This window comes from Mya arenaria, chromosome 9, assembly GCF_026914265.1.
Source record: "Mya arenaria isolate MELC-2E11 chromosome 9, ASM2691426v1".
Classification (NCBI taxonomy): Eukaryota; Metazoa; Mollusca; class Bivalvia; order Myida; family Myidae; genus Mya; species Mya arenaria.
The window spans coordinates 50990801-51011484 of record NC_069130.1 but is presented as its reverse complement, the minus strand read 5'-3'; the positions used below and the strand labels follow the sequence as shown (position 1 = coordinate 51011484).

Sequence of the window (20684 nt, the reverse complement as noted above, 5' to 3'; positions counted from 1 at the left end):
GTAGTTAAGGGTGTATCACTCGAATGATAGTTGTTATACATGTGTATTGGTTGATTTTGAATAAGATTTTGATATTGTGTCACATATCTAGCACTCTGTCAGATAGTTACCGTCACACCAGTTACTCTATTATCACATTTTGAACACAAATGCATGCTTTATTTGCCGTTGAGAATTCCTAAAATTGTAGTTCTAGTATAGCGACCAAAATTTTTCACAACGTCAGATCGCCCCGACAACAAGCGACTACACGCGACAATGGAAAAACAAGACGGTAAATTCGACGTTTACATACGAACAATCAAGCCAACATGCAATTTATTGATTTGAGACATCTCGTAAAAGTGGGTCACTGTGAGAAGGGACAGTGGTTAACTATTAAAACTATTTTACAATAAGCAGATAAGTCCATTTGAACACTTGCAATAGGGGTATCACATTTGTCCGTTTATGATGGAACCTACCAAACGCCTTACATGTTATATTCTTCATAATAATTCAAACTTAGAATATCGTACTTATGAATACCAAATACAATACTCCTATTATTATTCTAATATGATTATACATTAAATATTAGTTGGCTATTCTACCTTGAAAATAACCTCATCTGACAATGACTGCAATTTAATGAGGACCTACCGAAATGATTATATTAATATTTGGAGGTTTCTCGGGTTGCAAGGCATCATTTTCTTCAAGCTGTTATGTGCCTAATCAATCGGACCATATATCTTATTAAAGTTGTTTAGATGGAGGACTTTATTACCAAACAATGTCATATTTCGGCATGACCAACTTAAAAGGAGTGTATTTCAAATTCGTACTACTCCTACTGTAATCGAATGTAAGTAGTAAACATATTGATCGAACATAAATATTGATTATGAACGTCGTCGAAAATTTAATATAATTATAATTAAAAGCATAATACTTCCCGTTATTGCGTGTATTGAAGGAATCAATTGTGGAATTGATATCACTATTGGAGTATGAACGCAGTTTGGCTGGTTAAAATGTGTGGAGTCCAAATGACATCCATAAAAGTTGGGTTTGTCGGGAAAAGTTGAGATTTGAATATTTTATCATTAAAACCATATTAAAGTTTAGTCTTCAGTATGTTTCACCTTTGAAAGGTAAATGAATATAAAGGTCGTAATGTCTTAATTGTCTTAATAAAATTTTGAGCATGCGAAAAATACTGGAAGGCGAACATACGACAATGCGATGTAAAATTAGGAAACTGCGTTCGTCAGATGATCTTTTGGAATCTGGTTTCGCTAACTTCTAGGCAACACTGCCTTTGGAAGTATGACGTTCGACGCGCAGTCACCAAATTGCAATGATATTACAAATAAACCTCGTACGATACTTTAAAGAATAAATTGCGTTGAAGTTGTTTACCGAAACAAATAATTAAGTATCGAAAACAATGGTTCTAATGAAGGATATCGTGATGAAAGAAGGGTGCATAAAACAGGGTATTTCTACTTTATAGGACTATTGTTGATCGCCGTAAATCTTTCAGGACCCATCAGTCGTTTATTGTGTGTGCGTTTGCAGCTATGAAATACACACTCAATATTTTGTTATCCGTAATTGATTTTTTTCCAAAATTAAGTAAGATGATTTAAAGTACCTTCCATGGCCCAGAGTGCAAAGGATCGAGATGAACCTATCTTGCACGAGCGGCTATGATTTATGTGTTTTCTCCCACACCTCAGTTAAACAAAAAAAGTAAAAATGTATTTTTTGCTGGAACTGTTTTGTGCTTAGTAAAATAGTTGCGTATGGATATGCGATAAGTCGTGGTTGTCATGGATATGTGCGCAGTGATTCAGAGTATCTTGATAGTCAACTCGGTCTTTTAATAGTTGTAAGGAGAGTTAAGCATTATTCCTTGAAAGGTGCGTGAAAACTGTTTTATGGTGACGTTTGAAGCAAGACATAATTCGAAATATTGCCACAAGACAGGGTTTCCATGATGCTTCAGACGACAGTCTTCAAAAAGGTAGGTATTAACAATGTTGCGACCATTGAAAACGAGTTCCATACGGGCATTTTTATCATCGCCCGTGGGCAAGATAAGAATTTCTAACATGGTTGAATTATTGGATCTACTTATCTGAGGTGGGAGAAAAAAGTTAATCACTCAATATTTATGTTTGTTATATTGACCTTAACAACGAGTATCAATTAAAAGATAGCGACACTTCATACAGTAAACTGTAAAAACTTTATGTTTAAGCAGGATCATAGTTATTTGATGTTAATTACTCAGAACGCTTTACATGTTTTTATTTCGGAAAATGATTTCTGTACGTTTTATGGCATTGGTCCACAATGCTGTTATTGAGGCTTATAAGATGTATTATATATTATTGTCAATATCGCTTGTTTAGGTACCATACGGAATAAATACACACTAATGAACGCAATGAACTGTCATACCCTCATCATAGCTTATAACCAATTTGGCCTACACTTACAACAGATAAACTTAATTGTCTTCAGAATATACGTGGACGCAGTTATAAACCACATGACTGGGAGTTTTTCCGGTCATGGAAATGGGGGATCTAGCTTTGACGGCAATGCGTGTCGCTTTCCCTGAGTTCCCTACGGCCCAAATGACTGTAACGGACATGATACCTGCCATAAAGGAGATATTAGCTTCCACAACTATGGAAGTTGAGGTTCGAAACTGCCGTCTGGTTGGCTTGGCTGATCTACGTCTCGGCTCCGACTATGTTCGCGGAAAAGTTGCAGACTATTTTAATAAGCTGATTGGTTTTGGAGTTGCCGGTTTTAGAGTGGATGCGGACAAGCACATGTGGCCTGGAGATTTGGAAAACATTTTTGGACGGCTGCAAAATCTAAGAAGCAATGTATTTGGATCTGGCAAGAAATATTTACCAAGAAGTGATTGATATGGGTGGCGAACCAATTACAATGAAATAATATTTTGGCACTGGACGAGTAACGAATTTCAAGTACGGCGTTGAGTTGGCTAATATTTTCCTTCGCTACTCCAACCAGGCTAAATGGCTGCGCAAACTTGGTGAAGGCTGGTCAATGCCACATACAAATGACGTTTTTGTGTTTCTCAGTAACCATGTCAACCAAAGAGGTCACGGTGGAGGAGGTAAAGAATCCGAAATCGTTATCTAATACATATTATATGTTCAATTTTCCTTAGAAGAGCAGAGTCAAAACAATGAAAACATAGAAAGTATTTATGCAAAATGAAGTCAGAATTGGACAATACAATTTAGACTTTCGGTATGCAGGAAAAACATATTGTTCATATATTTGCGATGCGGTTGAATAAAGCACACTCCTGGGCACGCTGTGTGACGAGTAACTTGGCAATTCTCGTTACCGGCTTTTGCACGTGGCATAGGATCGAAGTTTTCGACCTGCCCCCCAATTTGTTTTAAGATACGTGTTTTGTTTCCATTTATATTGTTATAATATACAAAGAAATTCGTTCCAATCGTTAACATTGTTACTGTTCTCAATTTGCTTTTGATCATGCAATAATTATGTCTCGTCTTGGCAATAATTACAAACTGTTTGTACAATCGCTCTTCTCGTTCAGGGGCTCCGATCACATTCAGAAATCCAAAGCAGTTGAAGATAGCCACGGCATTCATGCTGGCTCATCCGTATGGCTTTCCAAGGGTCATGAGCAGCTACGAATGGACACCGTTCGTTGCAAACTTCTATCATTCACGTTAAACTCATCAGTTACTCAATGAAAGGAAATGTTAAAAAATAACATCTTAATGATAATGTTTGAAATTATATGATCGTTAAGTAGTCTAGTTTGCAGATGCAAGTATGAGTCGACTGTCGTTTTCACTGACAGTGAGTCATATTTCACAAGGCGTGGGCATACTGCGGTAGGATTATTGCAATGTAAATTTTCTTTTCATAATTCACACCCGGCTTTACTCTATGTTTCATTGTCGTAGGTTGACGTTGATGGTGATTATTAAAAACATATTTATTAAGTAAAGTTTGAATCATAGTTGACAATTAGTCACAAATATGCAAACCGTTAGAGGACTCATCGACTTTTGCATCAAGAATATTACTAACGATTACTTTCCTAGACACTGGCAGAATAGCGATGATCATAACAACTGGCAGGGACCCCTTCACAACGGTGGCATGAGTATCAAGGATGTCACGATCAACTCAGACATGACATGCTACAACGGATGGGTCATAACATGTCCTTGTTTTGAGTTATTGTTTCAAAAATGTTTTTATATTAATGTTTGTAATTCAACATAATTATGTATCATAATTATACTATGAACAGTAATTGAAGTTACTTTTTTGAGAGATTATAAATACAATATATTGCATACCTGTAAGAGTTTTTCTAACCATTTAAACATTAACTTTGGACAACCCGACATAATATCTGAACACAGACTTAGTTTATGATCTTTGTTTAACACACTGACTGAACGGTATCACACTATAGCAGACTGTTCAAGCACACGTCTATATTTACCATTTATTCAGTCAATTAAAAAAAGGATATTAGAAGAGCAGTATATTTACTCAGGTTTATTTTTGAAACCAGTTATGTTCATTAATTAGGCAAATTTAATCTGTTATCAGCAAAGTTATGTCTTAACACAGTATGAACGTTTAATGTGCGTTTAATGTAATTTCCTCTTGTAGCATTTAACTATATCTAAAACACATGTTAATAGGTACATTATGAATCAGCATATATAAACTTAAGATTATTATAGCTATATGAGTATATTTCTATATTTATATGTTTGTGTTAAAAAAGATTTGTGAGCACCGATCGCGTCAAACGTACAACATGGTGGCCTTTCGAAATGTGGTGGGAGGCACTCCTCTACAAAACTGGCATGCTTTTGGAGACTACCAAATAGCATTCTCACGAGGAAACAAAGGTATCTTTGTTATTGGTCTCTTGTTATTCGGATAACTGAGAACACATATAGTAATACGAATTTGAGTACAACACATTCCGCTAAAACCGGTAAAAGGTGCAAATACACTCATATATTTTGCCACAACTCTGTTAAATCCGATTAGTTCATTTCAGATTGTTGATTCATTTATTTTTCAAAACAACCGCTTTCAGAACATTGAAATCATTGATACGCTTAATAAATGTCTTACACATGACAATTTGTTGTGGTACTTGTAAACATGCTAACCCATCTCTTTTTAAGGATTCATTGCCATTGTTGGTGATGGAAGTCACCTGAATGCAAACGCTCAGACAGGACTACCATCTGGAACCTACTGTGTCGTCATTTCTGAAATTATGAAAACGGCGCTTGCACCGGAAACAAAATCCACGTAGACGGAAATGGAAATGCACATTTGAATATTGACGGAAACTCGGATGATCCCGTTATTGCTATTCATATTGGTTTGTTTAGCATACATCTATTATCCTTCAGTTTTTATAGTTAAGCATAATGATTTATTTGTAAATTGCTAGTTGCGAGTTAAACTTGAGTTATTTTAAATTTTATTTTAACAGTGTATCATTCTTAGTCCCTACAATCACAACAAAAATATGTAAACGATAAGAATAATTGCCGTCTTGAGATCTGACTGCAACGATCAAATTGTTATTTTAACATTCCAGGAGCTAAAGTTGGCAACCCAAAGAAAGTAACAACATAAAGAAAATGCCAGAACATGGACCACATCCATCGTCACATCCATGTGTCTAATTTCTACTGATGTTATCTTATTAAAAATGAAAAAAAACATGATGCTGATTAAGTGAAATTACGGTTGTCGGGGCCTGACCTGGAATTTGGCGTTATCCAATGTATCGACTTACCCGTTAACGTTATTTATGGAATGTCTTTTTCATAGTTTGAACTGAAACACGTCTAGTAGCTTTATGACATATTAGTTTATATACATATTAGCTTTCAGACCCTTGTCTTTGTACTTCTATTTTATATATATATTTATATATATATATATAGATATATATGTGTGTGTGTGTGTGTGTGTGTGTTTGTGTGTGTGTGTGTATATGTGTGTGTGTGTACGTGCGTGCGTGCGTGCATGTGTGCGTTCGTGCGTGCGTGCGTGCGTGTGTGTGTTGGTTACTTTAATTGAACAATTGCTAAGTATATGTGACTGAACAAGAATTTTACTAAATCCATATATGTTGCGTGTTATAATATTTTGTGTGTTATGTCTTCTATATATTAAAACCCTTTCTTGATATCTTCGAAAATAAGCATACTGCGGAAATAGCGCATTTTTATTCAATAAATGACCTATTATGTGTTATACGTAATCAAAGTATGCTAAAAGTGATTTGTTGTCTACATTTTCTGTACAATTTTGCGGTACCCCATACCCTGAAAATACTAAATTCAGTCTGCCTCTCGGTTTGAAAACAGCCCTTAAAATGCTCCAGAGCAGTCGACGGCATCGACTCGAAATCTACTGACGATCTACTCCTAGATCGACAGCGAAAAGTATTTGCTATCGATCTGTTTAAAACCGAGCCGGTAGAATAATACATTAGGGCGGCTTAATAATCTTTCCGACAGTTTAATCTACATCGCCTTTATTTTGCAACCATACAACGTTTAGAAAAAAACTATGAATAGAACTTAAAGCTACAAAACAGGAGTATGATTATCCGAGAGCTTAATAGCAACACATTACTTCCCTTTGAAAAAAATACGCCATAAAAATCATGGCTTACTAGTGACAAAAACAATGTCAGACCGATTTACATTTACCATGTTTGTGAGTTTAAACTGGAACAGAACGGAAACTCATTTAGCGGAACTATCAGACTGATGCATATTTACATCATGCAATAGAATATAATCATTGTAAATCTCTCTTAGAAACACATATTTTACAATTTCTAATTTATTTAAATGGTATAATTTGCAGAGAAACGTTTAGGCGCGCATATTATGACTTTGTAGTAAATCATGCAATTTTAAACAGACACAAATAATCGATAGCTGTTACTTTTTATGATTGCTACACTAATAATGAACATGACCAGAACCCCAATAATTAATGCTACACGGTAGTTTTCTAGCCAGCTCATTTGAAAAACAGCATCAACATCTGCGGAAATACAGATTCTCTCAAATAAACCATTCATCAATCAATTCGCATACAATCATTATTAGGAGAAGTCTATTAACGCAATGTGATACTGAAAACTGTTTCTTCTTTTAAAGACACCAGATGGTCCCCAAACTGGCAAATACAGTGTTTCCTCTAATGATGCCTATACTTGTCAATACGAGCTTGTGTTAAAAAGAATAAACGCCATAATCATGTCTCGGTTGAGTTCCCCGTTTAAAATAGAGCGGAATGATTTTCCCGTTTAAATATAGCGAATTTTGTTCAAACACCTTGCAAGTCACCTGATCGTTACACACATTAACCCTTCAATAAGCGTTTCAGCCAACTCGCTGTCATTTTCGGCAATATTTATCACTTGCAAACGTTAACATAATTTAATCACCGATGTTTATCGGTCGGAACTGTGTTTTCAATGTTTCCCTGCAGTTTTCCGCTGTCCTAACATAGTCCGTCTTTTGGGGAAGCAATAAAGAGTGTATATGTAGCATTTGATAGTGACGTGGTAAGTTTCGATAATTATACGGATATTATATATTGTTAAACTTACTGGGTGGCAAATCAAATATATTTCGAATTGGAAAAAAACAACAACGTATACAACTGCGAAAGGCAAAAGTGACGTTAGCGATTAATTACAATTGTAAGAATGATACATAGCCTTGTACTCAACGATCTCAATCTGATGTTGGTTTCTGACAATCGTCTTTTTTCTTGAAATTGCGATATCCGGCGTCCACCCTCTCTTAAATACATGCCAGTATATTGTTTGTGAAATGTGGTCGAATGTTGATACATGCTGTGAGAGCTCAATTTTCCTAGCGTATCACATTAATTATTTTAAAAATTTGATTGATAATATCGTTTAATTGCATAATATTACAAAGCAAAAAACATTATTTAGAATAGATTTTATTGGTAATGTCTTAAAATTTATTGTAATACGCAACATAAAAGCTATTTCTAAAACTTCACCTAATAATGTGTATCGTGTTTGTTACAAAATGTAGGTTACCGCGCGTAAATGACATATTTAAGTAAATTGATATAAATTGACGTAATTTGATGATGCGCTTTATTGTATAGTATAGTGTATTCCATTTATATCGCATAAAACTAAATAACAACAATAAATGTTGAGATGAAACTGTCTGAAAGGTGAATTACTAATGACTATGGGGAAATCGTCTTTAAACAAAATGCAATTCTTTAAGTGCTTTTTAAATTGAATTGTTCAAACATTGTTTTGCGTTTTCTAAGATGTTTAATCCGTATTTCTTTTATCCCCAACTTATATCTTATATATATTTTATCACCACATATTGGTTCAAGTAACATAAATCGATTAATGTCGATGGCCGTTCATATTTGAGAATGAATAACGTAGTTTGGGTAAGTGATTCAACAATTTTGGACAATCAGAAAAACATTTTTGTCCTGCTTTATTTAATCATGTAAATGAATTTATCTTTGATGTCGACGGTTCGATAAAAAAAAAAACTTTTCATCAAAACGCCTCGATTAATCAGATATTCTATCAAATTTGAGAGCAAAATTCGTTATTAGTAGATGGAATTAATTTATAAAGGACGTACGATATATCTGAAACAACATAAAAGATCGCATTAACATTCGGGCCTGATATAGGTAATAAAATATGGTTCATACACATTCATGTTACAATCTACTAAGTTAAATCTTGCCCATTTGACAACACGGAGAATACCAAGACATTAATTAAATTTTACACTTCAACCTAATCGCAACAACATAATTATAGAGTATGTTCGTATTCATGTTAAGTCGAATTAAGATAAAAAGCAAACAGTATACTGTCTCCCTTATTTTAAATGGCTGACATAAGTATTACAAGGGATTTTCTATCACAAGAAGGTGATAACCTGATGAATTATTCCAAAATCAATTGGTTCTGAATGAAGTCAGCGTGGTAGATTTAAAGACAATACATTTAAAATGGAAATAAGTACATTAAGGTAAAATGGAACTGTCTTTATCCTTTTTTCGGCTTCAGCGAAATTATTACTATTTATTTTTTAAATATTCGACCAACAAGACAAAACGAATATACATTTGTATACCTTTGTTTCCACGTGAGAATGCTATTTGACTGTCTCCCAAAGCATGCAAGTTGTGAAGAGGAGTACCTCCCACCACATTCCGAAAGGCCACCATGTTGTAGGTTTGACGCAATCGGTGCTCACAACATGTTTTTAAGGAATTCAATTTAATCTTAAGTAAAGAAATGGTGATTCATCAAGTACAATAAAACGTTTTAGTTTTGTAATATATTCAAACAAAATAAAATTAATTATATATATCTTACACAAAAAAAAAAAACCAGGGTAAGACGCAGCCTTGCGTACATCAGAAAGTTCCTAATTGCTAAATTAAATGAAACAGTTTCAAATATAGGGATGGAAAGTAGTTTGGTTTTGTATTTAACATGTGTTTATAAATGACAAATGTAAAGGGAATATATACTTGCGCTTACGCAGCAGGCTGCTTAGTAATACCGAAAAATCAGTGTGGTATTCAGGAAATATTTCAAAGCGTCCATATAGTATTTTCATATCAAGTATTTCACTCTTATGAAGTTTGATCATATCTAAAGAAGAATTTACATTTACTTTTAACACTATGAGTATGGTAAGTCTTTATGTTAAAGAACAAACATAAATAGTGTCCACAACCTAACTTAAATCAACACCGTGTTTTTACCCATTCATTGTTGCAGTACATGTCGTGACATCCTTGACGCTTATGTCGCCGTTGCGAGGGGGGTTCTATCCAGTTTTTCGGTGTGTAACAGTAATTAATGCATTAAGATAAATTAGTTGTCCAGTGTTCAAAGAAAACAATCGAGGCATATATAATGCATGCATGTGCATTTGTTGCATGCAACAATGAGCACGAACCATTACTTTGGCATTTATGAGTGTTGACACATGACCATTTTCGACAAAACACACTTGTAAAATCTAATTGTCAAAGGTAACATTGACCAAAACCACTAGCTTTTATGATAATAATTTACGTAACATTCAATTACCCTTATTATATTTTCTTGAATTATTTGCGATCGAAACTAGCGATAATTGTTTATTTGCGACTGGCTTGTTGGGAACTGGATCATGAATCGGTAAAACTAAAGTTTAGATAAGATATTGAACAGTTCAAGAGTAAATTTCAAGTGATAGTCTGAATGTAATAGCCTCATAAATATTCTGTAATATTGTTTAATCATGCTACTGTTAATTTCATTTCCTATCAACTAAATTTCTTTCAGAACAAAGACATAAACAATCCAATAACTATCACGTCCAATTGAAACACAACATTCAAGAATGCCCTTATATAGGATTGTTTTTTATCATTGGGGTGCAATAGTTTATAATTGAACAATGAAATGGAAACTATTAGGAGGATCTGCAAAATATAGCCAATTGAATGACATAATCACATGGGCCACTGGATTGGACACGACTGTTCATTGACATTAGGTTGTTTACTTTTTCCGAAAAAAATCGCTAATATCAACTAATAATGCAATTTGTTTTGACGCATTTTCAATAAATGTGGTAAGTTTATGGGTGTCGATTGTATAAACGAATTTTAAAGTGCATTGCTTGTAAAACTATCACTATCAGAATTGCAAAATATATTGTAGTGTATTCCAATCATATCGCCGTTTTAAAGCTGTAGTGGTAATAAAACAAAAACCTTAAAACAATTGATGTTGAAATGAAAATGTGTCAAATAAAAGTTGTTTATTACATTTTTGGATATCGTCTTGAAACAAATTGCAATCGTCTGCGTGTTTCCGAAATTGCATCTTTCGAATTGAACGTTTGCATTTTAATGAAAGTGTTGCTTGTCAAAATGGTTCTATCACTACAATTTATTTCATAGTAAATTCATGGCTCATACTTATACATGTAGTAGGCTTTTCATATTTAATAATGCAGATGTTCTTCGCCGTCGACAGTTCGTAAAAACATGCGCTACCTAATGATATACATTTCTTTCCGTCATTGTTATATGTTATTTCCTCGGGAGAAACTAATAGACCCACGCTACATTTTAAATCATAATAGTGTGAATAGAACGTAAAATGTATATAAAACAACGGAATATGTTGCATTATTATTCGTTTAATCGTACCGTAAGCTCTCTCCCCACACACCACTCACCATCCAGTTTTTGGACGTCGTTAAACTCGTTCTGTTGTATGCTGATAACATCTATTTCAACCATATTAAACATTGAATTTAAACACAAATGATAGAGTCCGCACTAACAAAAAAGGATATCATGCGTCTCAGGTTAGATACTACCTGATAACTTTACTATATATTAAAAAGTCTTTTGACAAATTTCACCACGAAAGCGCACTGATATTTCGTGTTTCACGACTCCGAAGATAATAAAGAGGAAGAAAATTTCGTTCTTTTTATGAACAAAACAATTGGTTGAACGTTTTCATCATGTAAACGATAAAGTGACCACATCCGGTGTAGGAGTATTTCAAGAAGAGTGTGTATTATGTTATTTTTAAATCAACGATGGAAAGTATCTCATTGTCTGAGACAGTATTACCATGATTTGATTTATTGTTATATGCTTAAAATGCGGGAAAATACATGTAACTCTTAGTCATTTCCGAATTGGTATAAACTGCTATCTTAGCCATCATTGATGATACACTTGGTCAATATTTAGCATACACATGTTAAACATTCTTATTGCGAATAAAGAATTATAAATCATCGTCATATTCAGCAATCGTACGCCATATTTTAAATAAATATATGCGTTTTGAAACGTTTTCACAGAAAACAAACTATCTGAGGAAAATGTGTCACCTATCTTCGCTCATGATTAAATCAGAATCCTTTCGTTTATCGTGATATTATAATACCTTTCCAAACCAAATTATATCTTGTTGAGTTGGGGTAAACCACACGGGGGTGTATCCGGTTTGTGTGAAATAAAACCGCGATATAAAGATCCGCGTTGAATATTGACAAACAATTTGCAATATATCTTTATAACTAAAATATAACCAGATCTGCACACAACTGCAAGCAGAGTGTATAATTCATTTGTTACAATTGTACATATAATGATAAGTTATACTATCTATTTAATCGATTTATTAGTCTTAATATTAAGCATTTCACTTAGTATTGGTAGTAATACGCTTTGCCAAAAACGTGCATAATTGTTTACAAATATAAACGTGCATAACTACATGCATATCATTCGTTTACAGCGTATAAAATTCTAGTCTTACAAAATTTTAATTGAATTGAAGACATTTCATCTTAATGCACTTAAACACCAACAAAGGATGCAAATGCTTTATCACTTTTAATTTAGTTTTGATATAACTGATCAATAGTTGTTAAAAAATCAGATATTCCGCCTTCTGATTCTTTAAATGTCAAGCCCAAAACGCATTATGATGTAAATGAGTCTTTGCCGTCAGAAGGTATATAAAGATAAGGCGATGCATAGCAGACACAAAGTCCAAAGTACGGTTCAGATTAAAGGACACAAATTTTCTATAAATAGAAGAACAGGTCAAAACTTATCAGTAAGGAATCATTCAGTGGCATAGTGGTGTAGTGGTGTAGTGGTGACATAATGAGGGAAATCATGCTGGTGTTCACTGCAATCTTGATCTGTTCGAATGGTATGGTAGTGATTATTTCACCGTACATTTATTAGGTACATCATAAACGTATTACTATTCGCGATGGTTTGTTTTGGCATTGCTTTCATTATAATTATTCGCTAGTTTTTCTGTTTGTTTCAGGCTTTTGACAGTAAGATGTCATTATCTGATTGAATGCTTGGTGAAATTGTTTTAACATTTATTATTTAAATCAATTAGTTTAATAAAATTAACATTACAGTTGTGTAAGTCAATTTAAGGAATACAATGGCTTTTTATTTTGTATCCTTAGTATTTGAGAGCATGTCATGGTTTTTATGTGCATGATTTAGTATATCATATTTTATATATTCTATGTGATGTTGTTAACCATGTTATATGCTTTACCTTTGCCGCAAAAAATATCGATCTACTGAATACGGAAGTATTCTATTTTAAAAACATACGGATAATGTCTCACGGTTATCACAGCTAGTTATCTTTATTTGTTCTCTATTTTTAAAGTTGGTAATATGTATTCAATATCTATTATTCTAACGTATTGATTCCATAAAGTCATAAAAGCTGTATTCAAGTTAATTCTTTATTTCGATAACTTATTTATACAACTAAATAAATTATTAAATCTGAATATCATTATAAACACATACATTATAAAGTATAGTTTTGTAAAAAGGAACTTATTCATATTTTTTGTTGGCAACATTTGTTCCAAACTTTGTTGATCGGAAGTTTGTTTTCATAAAAGTTCTAGACAAAATGGCAGATACTCCTGTAAACGATGTCTTTTAATCCAAATCCTTAACTAACCCACGCTTTTCGGCAAATATAGCGTTTTTTTTCTATTTATTAATATCTAATGCGTCAGTATTGAATCACGGATTATGTCCCAGTTTCACATAAAATTCATTATGTTCGATGAACTTGTCCCTTTAAGAAGTAAATGTAGTACATCTAAGTACAATGTTTAAGTACAAATTATGATAATGATCTATTAATGTATTGTCTGTATGACCTAGTAGGCTACGACACACTAGTGGTTATCTTAAACAGACGGCAGAAAATTATCATTGACTTCATGTAGTATGTTGTTATATAAGAATGTAACAGTTTAAATGGTAAAAATTGCTGGTTTGTAATCAAAAAGTGTTTTCACAGCAAAGATAAAACTATCTAGGTCAACCATACCTTATAAACTGCGAAAGCGTTGTTTAAATTAATGGAATGTTTTCATAGGTTTTAATATTTCTTGCGTCTCGAGAGTTACTGTTTATGTAAAAGACAATAGGGTTGAGCTATTAGTATTTCTGTAAGACAAACAGGCTGTTCCAAAACATTTAGCTTTATACCTGTTTATAAAACAAATATTCATAAAAAAACCAAACACAACTTAATAGGAAAATTCGGTTTGAAACAACAAAATAAATATTACTAATATTTAGCCTATTCATTTTTACGTACTTTTAAAAACAAAACAAAACAAAAAAACGAACGTATATTTTTCGGGTCGCTAAATTGAAAGAACTAATGCATTGAAACATTGGTGTCACACGCATGATGAGAATAAGCTTCTATTTGTTCTTCATCCACAGCTTTTGTGGTCCTCGGTGCATATTTGGATCCACAATGTGCTCCCGGAAGAGATACCGTAACCCATCTGTTTGAGTGGAAATGGACCGACATTAAGGCGGAGTGTGAGAGGTTTCTCGGACCTTACGGTTTCTGTGCTGTCCAGGTAAAAAATCACATTTGCGTCCATAACCACTTGGCCACGTATTCCAACTGTTTGGTTGAAAATGGACCGATGTTTAATCAGCGATATATTTGTAGGACATTTTAGTAGCGTCGGAAAGGTTAATCTTATCTTGCTTTTAATTGGATGGTATCAATAATTTGATAGTATTCACTGTTTTGAAATTTAAACGCGCTTTTAATTCCAAATCAAACGTCAGCGCGCATAGGGCTGAGCACACATTCAACGAGGTAATTTCCAAAATGACGTTAGGTTTGCAAGCAAGTTCGCGCGCTTATTTGAAAAAAAAAATACTGTCATTTTATACATTTTCAAGCATATAAAAAAGGGAAAATTGTTATTGTCAGTGTAAAATTGCAATATATTTCACCTCGTGAACACCAGCAGTAGATATATCACTCATGGCTATGCAACTCGTGATATCTAGCTTTTGGTGTTCACTCGGTGAAATATATCAAGATCCTACACTGAAACATACAATTATCCTTTATCTAGTAGTGTAGTTGTTCATATTTTACCCAAGATGATGTGGGATGCAGCGAAACAAGGAAGACGTAAGACTGACCTGCCCACAAACTAGACACAGCTACTGGTTTCCGCTTTAGGAAACAGATCCATAACAGCTTGTAGCTTTGTTCACAATGGAGCTTTAAGCTTGAAGCTGTCGCCAGATGATGTTTTTAAGTGAATATGCCTGTTCTGAATTACCTATTCATTCGCAAATATTAAACACATGACATGGTGACAAAAAGCGAATGTTAACTATTGTTCCATAGAATTGCATATTTTTCGACTATTTAAAGCTGCACTTTCACAGATTGAACGTTTCAATAACTTGTTTTTATTTTTTGTCTTGGAACTAGCCAGTGTTTGCGAACATGCTTGAAAACCAGTTATATATTAGACTGCTGACAAAACATAGATCACATGTTTTTATTTTAAAGTTAAGAAATTGATGTTTTATGCTTTTTCCTTAAACCGTAAGTAACGGTCTAAGCCATAAAACATTAACTTTCGAGCGGAAATATGAAATTCTGAGATCTGATCTTTTATCAGTAATCTTTTATCATTGGTTTGTAGATATTTACGCCAAAAATTGCTCTTTCCAAAACAAAAAATAAAAAAAGTTGTAAAAACGGGTTATCTGTGAGAAGGCAGCTTTAAGCATTCCATTTCACAGGTGTCGCCGCCAAATGAAAACGCGGTTGTAACCAACCCAAATCGGCCATGGTATGAGCGGTATCAGCCTGTCAGTTACAACATCATCACTCGCAGTGGCAACGAGCAACAGTTCCGAGATATGGTCACCGCCTGTAACAAAGCGGGGGTCAGGTAAGAGTAGTTCACTAACAATGTAGTTCATTGAGGCACTCGATCCTTTATGTTTTATACTTTGTTCTTTCATGTTAATTACTCAGAACACTTTACATGTAGTTGTTTTCGGAAGATAATTTCTGTACGTTTTATGGAATTGGTCCACAATGCTGTTATTGAGGCCTATAAGATGTATTATATCTTATTGTCAATTTTGATTGTTTAGGTACCATACGAAATAAATAAACACTTATAAACGCAATGAACTGTCATTGCTTATAAAATGGGCTTTCACTTACAACACATAATTTTAATGTCTTCAGAATATACGTGGACGCAGTTATAAACCATATGACGGGTAGTTATTCCGGTCATGGAACTGGGGGATCTAGCTTTGACGGCAATGGGTGTCGCTTTCCCGGAGTTCCCTATGGCCCAAATGACTGTAACGGACATGATAACTGCCATACTGGAGACATCAGCATCCACAACTATGGAAATCCTGATGAGGTTCGAAACTGCCGTCTGGTTGGCTTGGCTGATCTACGTCTTAGCTCCGACTATGTTCGCGGAAAAATTGCAGATTATTTTAATAAGCTGATTGGTTTTGGAGTTGCCGGTTTTAGAGTTGATGCGGCCAAGCACATGTGGCCTGGGGATTTGGAAAACGTTTTTGGACGGCTGCAAAATCTAAGAAGCGATGTATTTGGATCAGGCAAGAAACCGTTCATTTACCAAGAAGTAATTGATATGGGTGGCGAACCAATTACAATGAAAGAATATTTCGGCACTGGACGAGTAACGAATTTCAAGTACGGCGTTGAGTTGGCTAATATTTTCCTTCGCCACTCCAACCAGGCTAAATGGCTGAGCAACTTTGGTGAAGGCTGGTCAATGCCACCTACAAACGACGCCGTTGTGTTTCTCAGTAACCATGACAACCAAAGAGGTCACGGTGGAGGAGGTAATAAATCCGAAGTTATATTCTAATGAAAATTATATGTTCAAATTTCCCTAATATATAACCAGTTATATTCGTCACATCCATATGCGACAGTAAAATACTATTTTACTAAATAATATTATAGCATAATGGACGTGCATTTCTGGGTTTAAGCGAGCCTTGAATTTTGGTCTAACGACGACTCATGTGCATCTACGCGCCATTTCAGAATAAAATGAAATTGGATAACGATACTGAATTAAAAATATTACCATTTAGAAAAGCAGAGTCAGAACAATGAATATATAAAAATATTTATGCAAAATGAGGTCAGAATTGGACAATTAAATTTAAATATTCGGTATGCAAGAAAAATATATTGTTCATATATTTGCCGGGCGGATGAAAAAATCCGACTCCTTGGCACGCTGTGTGACCGGTCACTTTATAAGCCTCGTTACCGGCTTTCGCACGTTCCAGAGGATCGACGTTTTCGATCCGCCCCGAATAATGTGAAATATACGTGTATTGTTTCCATTTTCATAGTGTTGCAAATATTAGTCATTATATACAAAGAAATTGGTTCCATTTGTTAACATTGTTACTGTACACAATTTGCGTTTGATCATGCAATAATTATGTCTCGTCTTGGCAATAATTACAAAATGTTTGTACAATCTTTGTTCTCGTTCAGGGGCTCCGATCACGTTCAGAGATCCAAAGCAGTTAAAGATAGCCACGGCGTTCATGCTGGCTCATCCGTATGGCTTTCCAAGGGTCATGAGCAGCTATGACTGGACACCGTAAGCTGTTAAGTTATATCATTCACTAAAAATGCATAAGTAACCCAATGAAAGCAAACTATCAAAGAAAAATAACATCATTTGGATAATGTGTGTAGTTCAATAATCATCAAGTAGTCTTGTATGCAGATGCAAGTATGAATCACCTGTCGTTTTCACTTATAGTGAGTCATTGTTCACAAGGTGTGGGCTTACTGCGGTATGAATATCATTGTAATTATTTTTTCTTGTCATAATTCAAATCCGGCTTGACTCTTTGTTTACATTGTAATAAGTTTACTTTGATGGAAATTTTAAAATATATATATATTACGTAAAATTTGAATCATTGTTGATAATAAGTGACAATTATGCAAATCATAAGAGGAATCATTGACTTTATAGAATATTACATACGATTACTTTCCCAGAAACTGGCAGAATGGCGATGATCATAACAACTGGCAGGGACCCCCTCACAACGGCGACATGAGTATCAAGGATGTCACGATCAACTCTGACATGTCTTGCAACAATGGATGGGTAATAACGTGTTGTTGTTTTGAGTTTTGAGTTTTAAAAAATGTTTAAACTATTATGTTTTGTAGTTCAACATAAATATGTATCATAATTATACTATGATACTATGAACAGTAATTGGAGTTATTTTTCGAGAGATTATAAATACATTTTATTGCATACCTAAAAGAACTTCTCTAAAATATTGCATGTTTAGCCATAAATTATGGACACCTCGACATATTATCTGTACAACAGACTCAGTTTATAATCTTTGTATAACATACTGACTTTTCGGTACCACACTGTAGCGTACTGCGCAAGCACACGTCTTTGTTTACTATATATCCAGTAAATTAAAAAAGAATAATACAGTAGCAGTATATTTACTCAGGTTTATGTTTGAAACCAGTTATGTTCAGTAATCAGGAAATCTTTTATCTGCAGAGTTATGTCTTAACACAGTATGAACGTTTACTGTGTGCTAAATGTTATTTCATGTAAACTAACTTATGTTGCATTTAACTATATCTAAAACACTAATATAACCTTCTCTAAAAAACACGTTAAATGGTACATTATAAATCAGCATATATACACTAAAAATAAATATAATTCTATAAATTATTTCTTTATTTATATGTTTGTATTAAAAAGATTTGTGAGCACCGATGGCGTCAAACATACAACATGGTGGCCTTTAGAAATGTGGTGGGAGGCACTCCTCTACAAAACTGGCATGCTTTTGGGGACTACCAAATAGCATTTTCAAGAGGAAACAAAGGTATCTTGGTTATTGGTGTCTTGTTTTACGGTGTCTTGTCTTTCGGATAACTGATAACAAATATAGTTATTCGAATTTGATTCATACAACACATACCGCTGAAACAGGTAAAAGGTTCAATTACACACATACTTTGCCACAACTCTGTTAATTCGGGAAAATAATTTCAGATCGTAGTTTCATTTATTGTCTCAAAAACAAACGCTTTGTCTTTCAGAACACTGTTTTGGAATCGTTTATAAGTTTAATAAATGTCTTACACATGACCATATGTTGTATTACTTGTACTTATGCTAACCTGTTTCTTCTTAAGGATTCATTGCAATTGTTGGTGATGGAAGCCACCTGAATGTAAACGCTCAGACAGGACTTCCATTTGGAACCTACTGTGACGTCATTTCCGGAAATTACGAAAACGGCGCGTGCACCGGAAATAAAATCCACGTAGACGGAAACGGAAATGCACATTTGGATATCGATGGAAACTCAGATGACCCCGTTATTGCTATTCACATTGGTTTGTTTAACATGCATCTATTATCCTTCAATTTGAATAATTAAGCATTATGATTTATTTGTAAATGGCTAGTTGCAAGTTCAAGTTGACTAGTTGATTTATTTTTTTTCATTTGATTTTAACAGTGTATCATTCTTAGTCTCTACAATCACCACAAAAAGAAGAAGTAAACCATCAGAAAAGTTGCCGATTTAAGTGTTGACTGCAACGATCAAATTGGTATTTTTACATTCCAGGAGCTAAAGTTGGCAGCCCGAAGAAAGTAACAGCATAAAGAGCGTGCCAGTACATGGACCACATCCATCGTCAAATCCATGCGTCTTTTTTCATTGATGTTATTTAATTAAAAACAAAAATGCATGGTGTTTATTGATTAAAACTGCAATAAATAAAGGATGCCGGACCCGACCTAGAATTTTACGTTATCCAATGTTTCGATTTATCCGTTTAAGTCCTTTATGGAATGCCTTTTTTCATAGTTTGAACTGAAACACTTCTAGTAGTTTTATAACATATTAGTTTATATAGATAAGCTTTCAGACCCTTGACTTTTTACTTTATTGTGTGTGTATGTGTGTGCGCGCGCGCGTGTGTGTTTGTGCGCGCGTGTGTTGGTTATTTTTATTGAACAATCGTTAAGTATGACTGAACAAGAATTTCACCCAGTCCATATATGTTGTATGTAATATTGTATTGTGTCGTATTTCTTTTATAAATTAAAACCCAAAATATCATTAGACTATTTTGCAAAAAGTTCAATATACATTTGAACGATGATTTAACATTCTAGTTATATTACCAAATGACATCACAATAACGCGGGAAAAGATCAACCACTTTGAAATAATTTTCAAACGTAAATTTGAAACACTAATGGCAACAATGCATATAACATATCATAAATTTACAATTTCTAAAATGTTAATTTATTTTTTTACGGGCCCGGCTGACACAATAGAAACATTATCAAGATAAACAATTTCCATGACATTGTTAAGCGGAGATTCGCGCTCCGAACATATCTGAAGATGTTCATCGGATGAAAACCGCAATTGACGAAAGGCAGTTCATTTTAGGAATTTTAGTAGAGGTGTGAATATACCCTCTTAAATACATGCCAGTATATTGTTGATATTTGTGAAATGAGGTGGAGTTTTGATACTTTTATAGATCTGGGTTTGAGAGTAAGAATAATAATTATGTTTAAAGTAGCGCTTTCTTTCACAAT

The 20684-nt window shown here is 34.0% G+C and overlaps 1 protein-coding gene and 1 pseudogene across 1 annotated transcript; both read left to right on the top strand.

The window, feature by feature from the left end:
• Nucleotides 1-2437: 2437 nt before the first annotated feature.
• Nucleotides 2438-5694, top strand: LOC128246151 (alpha-amylase-like; annotated as a pseudogene).
• Nucleotides 5695-12736: 7042 nt separating this feature from the next.
• On the top strand, nucleotides 12737-20190 carry LOC128245598 (alpha-amylase-like). Its single transcript, XM_052963804.1, has 9 exons — nucleotides 12737-12862; nucleotides 14437-14579; nucleotides 15778-15929; nucleotides 16235-16875; nucleotides 17549-17657; nucleotides 18068-18179; nucleotides 18813-18939; nucleotides 19253-19456; nucleotides 19693-20190. The coding sequence occupies exons 1-9, from the start codon at nucleotides 12814-12816 to the stop codon at nucleotides 19728-19730; spliced, it is 1575 nt and encodes a 524-aa protein (XP_052819764.1). The 5' UTR covers nucleotides 12737-12813; the 3' UTR covers nucleotides 19731-20190.
• The last annotated feature ends 494 nt before the right edge of the window (nucleotides 20191-20684 follow it).

Coding starts and splice junctions, on each gene's coding strand:
- LOC128245598 (XM_052963804.1), top strand. CDS start 12,814: ATGAGGGAAATCATGCTGGTGTTCACTGCAATCTTGATCTGTTCGAAT. Junction 14,580..15,777: donor ACGGTTTCTGTGCTGTCCAG/GTAAAAAATCAC, acceptor TCCATTTCACAG/GTGTCGCCGCCAAATGAAAA. Junction 19,457..19,692: donor CGTTATTGCTATTCACATTG/GTTTGTTTAACA, acceptor TTTACATTCCAG/GAGCTAAAGTTGGCAGCCCG.